General features: G+C 45.0%; 1 protein-coding gene across 5 annotated transcripts in view; it reads left to right on the forward strand.

Moving 5' to 3' along the window:
- The window catches only part of VPS54 (VPS54 subunit of GARP complex), a 53,310-nt gene extending 46,175 nt beyond the window's left edge, over positions 1 to 7,135 (forward strand). For 3 of the 5 annotated variants that reach the window (XM_075413338.1, XM_075413337.1, XM_075413339.1), the window contains 3 exons: positions 3,500 to 3,607; positions 4,542 to 4,636; positions 6,674 to 7,135. In XM_075413338.1, coding sequence (XP_075269453.1) covers positions 3,500 to 3,607; positions 4,542 to 4,636; positions 6,674 to 6,779 — 309 coding nt within the window. In that variant the 3' untranslated portion in view covers positions 6,780 to 7,135. Of the gene's footprint in view, positions 1 to 3,499; positions 3,608 to 4,486; positions 4,637 to 6,673 lie in introns of those variants that run through there. The other 2 variants (XR_012763108.1, XR_012763109.1) reach the window with 2 other exon arrangements.
- Positions 7,136 to 7,667: the final 532 nt, after the last annotated feature.

Here is a 7,667-nt window from a genome sequence, read left to right on the forward strand (position 1 = left end):
TATGTTTCATCTTAACATTTGCCACCTGGGCGTCATTTCCCTTCACCCCCACAAAATAAGTATTTGTTTACTCCTTCAGCAGTAACAGAAGTGCCTTGCCTGGCACAGATGTATTTGTGTTCAGAAAGTGTTTAGAAACTGAAGTGCTCTCCTCCCATCAGCAGTTTTATCCACTGACAGCTCTTGTCTGCAGTCAGACTGAACCAGTTCCCGTTTCTTGCTTTTCCTGACGGTGCCTCTTTGGAAGGGGGGAGCGTGTAATTTCCTGCAGCTGAGGAAACGGCAAAAAACTGCTGAGGAGGAAGAGTTCTTGGAGGGGAAGGACCAGCCCATCTACTGGGCTGCAGGCCTGGGGACTAGAGGTCTGCACTTAGCAGTTCCTGCTGTGTGGCAGCGTAAATAGCTGTCCCATGAAGTGCTATTAGTGTTCTTTGGTTTTTGAACACTTGTCTGTGGAACAGGTTGGTCCTGGGCTGGATCCGGTCACCATGACTGTCTCAAGGCGGAATGCACTGAGACTGCCCTGAGGTGGGGCCTCCTGGGCCCACAGATAGGATAGATAAAGTACATGATAGGATAGGTAAAGTACATGAGCTTTTAAAGCTCAGAGTTTTGCTTTGGATCTTGTGCTCTTGAAACAAAGGAGGGGGGGGGGAAAGAAGCTGTTTCGTGAGAGAAAAAAATTAATTATTTACTGACTGATTTGGCTGATTGGCCTGGGCCAGCCTTTTCATGAGAAGCACAGCATCTCCCTGGCCGAGCACAGGCTGATGGGGACTGCAGTGAGGCAGCTGTAACAGGCAGTATTTCTGTCTTCCTTGCTGTTTCTATTATTTTGTTGTTTATTTTATGGTATGCTTTTTCTTTTCATCTGTTTCTTTGGGCTATCAAATAGTGTTACCTAAACTTAGGGGGGAAAAGAAGCCAAAGCATTTATATTGGGATTCCCCACCCTCTGTTGTGTTTACACTTTTTAAAACGTGCTTGTGCTCTTTTCTAAAGATTCAAATTAGTGGTCTGCTGCTTTTGGGGGTTTTTTCCCCCCACATAAAAATACCTGTTCTATGAAGTGACGTGGCTTTTTGGTCACTTTGCCTCTTATTGCCTGAGAATAAAAGACAAATCCAAGGCTTTAGATTGTTGATACTAAACAAATTAGCCCACAAAAAACCAGTAACACAATTTGTGTTCCTGCTGGTAATAAGTATCCATCCCTTACTGTCCTTCCACCTTTACAGCCCATTCTCCCCTTGTGAGCTGGCACGAGATGGAAACTGAGAATATTCCTGTCCTTTAGATGTCTTAAAGGCTTGAGTGACAGTGCCTGGCTCACATGAATGCAACCCACAGAGTACAGGAGAAAAGGAGACTGTGTGTTGGTTTGCCTCCGTTCCTAACATCCCCTATAATTTGGCTCATCTTGTTCCTGAAATAATGAAATCTTGGCACTGAAGGCTGTGAAGAACGTAAAAACAGGAAATTTCCAAGTGGGCATGTCAGTGCAACCGTGTCAGCATGTTCTTTGTTTTATATGGGTTTGTGAGAGTCCAAATATTTCAGTGCCTTGTGGATAAAGTGGTCACCTGCTTTAAAGTGCGTAAAACTGAATGAGTAAGCAAGCAAGTTTCATAGCAGTGCACATCCAGGATGCTTTAAAAACAAACATTACAGGGTCTAGAAGCCTGCTTTGTAGAAGACAGACAGTTTGGCCCAGTAGAGGGGACACTGACCTGGCACTTGAGTCACCTAGGCAAGTTAGTTCTGCGTTTCCAGGCTCTGCTTCCTTCTGGGAGCTCTGTGGAGCGGGAGCTGACTTCTCGCAGTGCCACCGTGCTGAGGCTGCGCACACAGCGAGGCGTTTCGCAACAGCACGGACAGTTCCCAGCATCTGTCTGTTCACTTTGGCAGGGAGATAAAACAGGAACAGGGGTATTCAACAGCTATAATTAACAAGTGAAAAAGGCGTAGGATTTTAAAAAGAGATAAATAGTTCGTGGAAAAAATCCAGTGCAAGTTCTTAGCTTCTCTTGGAGCTTGCTGTCTTGTGACTGTTTGGACGGACGACCAGTAAATTTTTGTCTGATCCCTTAGCTGGAGATAAAAATGGCCAGCACCTTGCAGGGCTGGAGCTCATCTTTCTTTCTGGTGCTGTTGCTTTCCCCCTGTCACGATGAAGAGTTTGATTTGTCTGTAGTCGTACAAGAGCCATCACTGCAGCTTGCGAGTTCCCTTTGGCTTTACAGCATACTGGTGAATTGTAAATCATTTGTTGCCTAACCCTCATGTCTTCAGGCACAATCCTGTACACTGTGCGGTTGTCCCACGCAGGGAGCAGGGCTCCTGGAGCAGAAGGCACTATTTTTCTGCTACTTCTTCTGTCAAAATTAGGTCATGGGTTTGACTTTTCCATAAAGACTTTCTCAAAATTCCCCATTTCTTTTTTTTCTCTCACTCAGGCAAGCTTTGTTCACTTTCGCAATTCAGGCTACCATAAGAGAGAGCATCTCCTCCAATGTGTTTGTAAATAATTTAGTTATAACGATTCAGCTCTTCCACTGAATTGTGCAAGGCTCTGTGGCGAAGTGTCGCCCTGCCAAAGGTGACGTGCCAGCCTTTAACCCAGGCCTGTGCTAGCACAGCCTCTGCACCAGGAACTGAAGAGCTGGCTTCACTGTTCCTGGGACAGCTTTTCGAAGTGCTTCTGAAATCACATTCAGATCTTCCCTATCCCAGGTGGGGATGTAAGAATTCTGTTGCCTTTGTAGCAAATCTCTTGCCATCTGGTGGTTTCCAGTGTCTTGTTTCTTGGATTTCAGTCACTGGGAGAAGGGACATTTTCTACTTTTTCCAAGGTATTTCTGCAACGGTTTTGTGGGTGGTTTTTTTGTTTGTTTGTTCGGGGGTTTTTTTATGGCCAGTATTGAGTTTTCAGGAGCTTCCATTTCTTTATGCTTTCCTTTCCTTGTTTCTTCAGAAATTTAGACATATAGGACCTTAGAGAAGCAATTTTCTCTCACAAAGTACTTAAGGGGCGTATTCATCAGAGGTAGAATTGCTTGTCTGTCATTGACTCGTACAAATCTGAAGGAGAGGGCCAGCTAGCAGGCGACATGGCGTGCATCTGGGTAGCTGGCACAGTGATTATTCTCTCTGCATCTGTAATTCATAGGGTAATGGAAACCAACAAACAGTAATGAGCAAACAGAAGCAATTCAGACTAACAAAGATGAAAAGATGAAGTTGGGAAATCGTCAGATGTCATACTGCTTTGAATGTTACTGTTTGCTAATAAAGGAAAAAGTGGGAAAAGATCATATGATGTGAGTCCTTGGCTGAATCAGATCATGCCCAGTGACAGTGTTGATTTGTGGTATGCTGAATGAACCTTGATTCGTGATATCATGAGCAGTGCAGGGCTTCAGGTGGCTGTTGGAAACTCTCGGATATAAACTGTTTCAAAGTGGTAGAAAGGAGTAACTGGTTGTGGTTTTATTTCCAGTATGAAGTGAAAGCTCCTGTTCCTTCAGCATGCTTCAGGAATATCTGCAAGCAAATGGCAAAGATGCATGAAGCTATATACGATCTCCTTCCTGAGGAGCAAACTCAGGTGAATGTTATTTTTGAGATTCATGTAATGCCTCCCTTGCCAATGCACATGAACTCGGTAACGAGAGAGACTTCTGCTTTATCTAAGGGTGAAAAAATTCTTGTTTTGAGTCTCTGCGAAGCCCACGCATGAAAGGGGTTGGCAGCAGTCACACAGACAGCTCGATCTGAACTAACATAAGTGTTTGGGTGTGCAGGGAGAACGATGAGACATGCAAGAACTGACTGATTCCAGCGTTTGAGCTGCATTTTAATGTCTAGAGAGGTGAATCCCCAGTTCAGGAATTAGTGCTGAAATTCTCCAGAAAATGGCAACACTTTGGGGCTCGAGTACAGCCCTTTTAGGGAATCCTTCTGTAATGCTGCTCAAACTTAGTGGCTTCTGAAGGTCGCTCAATTATTATGCAGCCACATTGTACCAGATGGGCTTTTTCAGTATTTTGCTGCAGTTATTGCTACTGCAGAGTTGTAAATCTAAGGACAGGAAGGACTGAGAGAGTCACTGAATGCACTAAGTTGTAGTTTCTCTTTTGCACTAAATTAAATGGTCCCTTCAAACTCTTTTTCACGCTTTCTCTTGGAAAAAAGACTTCAAGTGGTTATAGTACAGGAGAGAGATTTGTTATCTTCTAGCCTTTATACAAGTTGCTAGATGCTTCAGACAGCGGGGAGGAAAAATTCATGCTCCAAAGAATGTGTCCTCTGAGTGCAACACGTAGCAAATAAGTGAGGGTGTATACTGTCCTGTGTGTTAGAAATTGTATATGGCCAGAAAGATTAGGAGGCTGAAGGACTGGCAGAAGGGAAGATCACATGAACTACAAAAACAAAACCGAAGGTTCATGATTTAACGTGTTCACAATGTGTTTCCTCGCTGTAGGCAGTGATGCGAGCATGGGGATGGTTCCTTACTCTGGTTCTGTGCTTTCATCTAGATGTTGTTTTTACGAATTAACGCAAGCTACAAACTTCACCTGAAGAGGCAGCTGGCCCACCTAAACGTAGTCAATGATGGAGGACCTCTGAATGGGTATGTTTGGGCACTTTTTGGGGTGTTTTTGGTGGGTTTTTTTACTGTTTAAGTAAGCAGGCTTTGTCTTCTGCAAGAAAGTGCTGATTGCAGAATGCCGCCATGCTCCATGTTTTAGTATGTCCCGTTTGGAGCTTTCTTACAGTGAAGGACATAACTTGTGCCTTTGCATAGGAACTAGGAAAGCAATCAGCTTGGTAATAGATTGCGAGTTGGGCATTGTCCTACTGGGAACCTGCTGTAGGTTTCCTCAGCTTGTGGATTGCTTTTTCTCCTGTTGTGTGACAGCAGTAGCCACAGTTTAATTTGCAGGAATTCCATGATTCATGAAGCAGTTTTGAAACGTGGATGATGACTCATGGCGCCAGCAGAGTAAAAATAGGAAAAAGTGGCATTTCATCTGTGCAATGGGCAGCTTCTATACAGAATTCATTTTTACAGCAGATCTAGATTTGAAACGGAGCTGTCCTGCCCCAGCCCAAGCCTCCACCACCGCAGCAGGTCAGTGGTTCCTCTCCTGAGAGGCTGTGACTGGCCGTGCCTGGCGTCCCACCCCTCCTAGGAAGGCGTACAGCCACTTGTGGGTGGAATCTTGTTGTAAGTTGGGTTGTCCCCTAAAATTGTGGGGTTTATGGTCGTTCTTAACGGCCTGGGTGTGTGTGTTTGCAGTGTAGTAAGGGCGAAATTCAGTCAGCCTACCCACATGCAAGAAAGCATTGTCTTAGGTTGAAGAAGCCAGAGAAGGAAGTTTATAAATGTTTCAAATGCTGCTGGAATGAAGACGAGTTTGTTGTTCCTGTCCGATTTATTGTTACTTGTCCTGCTTAAACTCTTTCACAGAGTACAAGGACAGGTAAGTTTATCTGAAATGGTTTTCTGCACTTGTGGTGTATTCGCAAGGTAACATCCAGTTGCCTTTGGTACCGACGAGGGCGTTTGTAAGCCACCAAGCGCACTGAGCAGGGGCGAGGCCGCAGCAGCCCCAGCTGAAATGGGAGCACCCGGAGTGTGTTCGGCAGTGTCTCACACCTGGGTTTCTAGTCCTGACCAGCGTGCTGTGCTGTCTTCATCCCGCCCTTTTGGTTGTGTCTGATGCGTGTGGCTGGACGGCCTAAATGGATCCCTCCTTCATCAGAGGGTCGGGGCGGCTCTTCCCTGTGAGGTTCTGTACTGGTGGTGGGTTTCCCACCAGTCATCCTCACGGTCAGAAGGGTTGCTCAGCTGCAGCCAGAAGCCATCGTGCCATGCCCAGAGCATGTTTCTGCCATGGCCGTGGTTGCTCACTTCAGCACACAGCTCTCCAGGAGTCTGTTGTCGCGGGCTTTTGGGAAGGGAGGCATCAAATGCTTACAATTTCACTTGCTGCTGTTCCAGCAGTCTTCATGGACCTGGTTTTTAACGTGCTTTTCTGAGCCTATTTTAAACTGCTTGTTTCTGTAATGATAGGAAAAATCCAGGTCTGTGAATCCTGGTTACATTTTTACTATGAAAACACAACTTCTGCACCTACATCTTGCTGCTTTCTAACTGGATATACCATGATCACGTTTCTGTCATCCCCTGATATGTTTCAAAAGTGTATGAGGGATTTGAAGTCTGTGTGAAGTGTTATAAACAATATTGCTGTTTGGTTGCTTTTACATTAACCTTCCAGAATACAGAAGCTAATGTGGCAATAATTAATGTTCTAAATTGCCACGGAATCAGGGGTTTAAATCGATAAGCCTGGGATTACAGCAACAGAAGAGGAGTTTTAGATGCCCAATTCCTGCTGAGTTTTGTGAACTTGTGGTTTGATCCCCCTTCCCCGTAACTGGTTTTCTACCTAGCAGTAATCACGTGCTGTCACTCCTGTAAAATAACCCACCTCCGTAGCACTCGGTTTTGGACTGATACTTAAAACATCTAATCCAGGCACAGCAGTTGCGTTGCTGTAATTGTGTGCCCGAGTCGTAAGCAAACCCTGGCTGCTTTCCCGAGTACTCCAGGTGGATGCGGTAGGGTCAGACACTAACCTTGTTGCATGTTTTGCTGCAGACTGGTTACTTCAGATGTAGCTTTTTACACTGGAAACCTTCAAGCTCTGAAAGGCCTTAACAACTTAGACCTAAACATGGCTGAAATTTGGGAGCAGAAGAGGTGATAATCCACTGGGAGCAGTCACTTGGCGCTGACAACAGACCGACTTTCTTCTAAGCAGCCTGACGACTGTGAGGTGAATACTTAAGACCGGCGCCGGAGAAAGGACACTATTGATAGTTGGGGAAACGCGACTCAGAGTGAGCTGCAGGGAGCGATCTTTCCAGTGTCCTTCGGCAAGAAACAAGTGATCAGCTGTCTGTGCAATGTTTTTTCATTCTCTCTGGAAACAGACTCAGGTTTCTTTGGACCAAATCCAAAAGAACACATAGCTGTAACACAGCTGTAGTTGTCTAGAATGCTCTGTATATCTTTATATTAAAAAGATGCTTTGCATTTCTTCTAGTGCAATGAAATTCACATGGTGTCCCACCTTATTTAATGATGGTACGATATAAAAATCTTGCAGTTGGAACTCTGTAGAAAATGTTTTTCTCTATGAAACTATGCTGTTCTAAAATTTATTTTTTTACAGAACTTTATATAAATAAATGTCTTTTGATTGCTTGCATATAGGATTCAGATTTGTTAGGGAGCAGTCCTGTTTCAGGGGATTTCTCACAGCTGGGCTCTGAAAGTGCCCTCCGAAGATACAACTTTTCTAATAAATTGTGGGGTCGCTGAAGCCATTACTGTACAGGATAGGGCTGTGAAATGATCATCGTTAGCAGCGACAACCTGACAGTGAGCTTCTGGTGGAATTTGAAGGTAGGAAAAAGGTGGCTGTGCCACCCAGCCCCGGACTAGGCATGGCCAGGGGCAGCAGGGTAAGGACAGGGAGTGTTTCAGGACTTTGCTGGTTGCTCCACCACTTTACAGACACCAAGCTGTGCATATAAAGACAGAGGAGGACAGAGGCAACAGGGCAGGAAGAATTCTAAAGTTTTTAGGC

Source organism: Opisthocomus hoazin, chromosome 2 (genome assembly GCF_030867145.1).
Source record: "Opisthocomus hoazin isolate bOpiHoa1 chromosome 2, bOpiHoa1.hap1, whole genome shotgun sequence".
Taxonomy (NCBI): Eukaryota; Metazoa; Chordata; class Aves; order Opisthocomiformes; family Opisthocomidae; genus Opisthocomus; species Opisthocomus hoazin.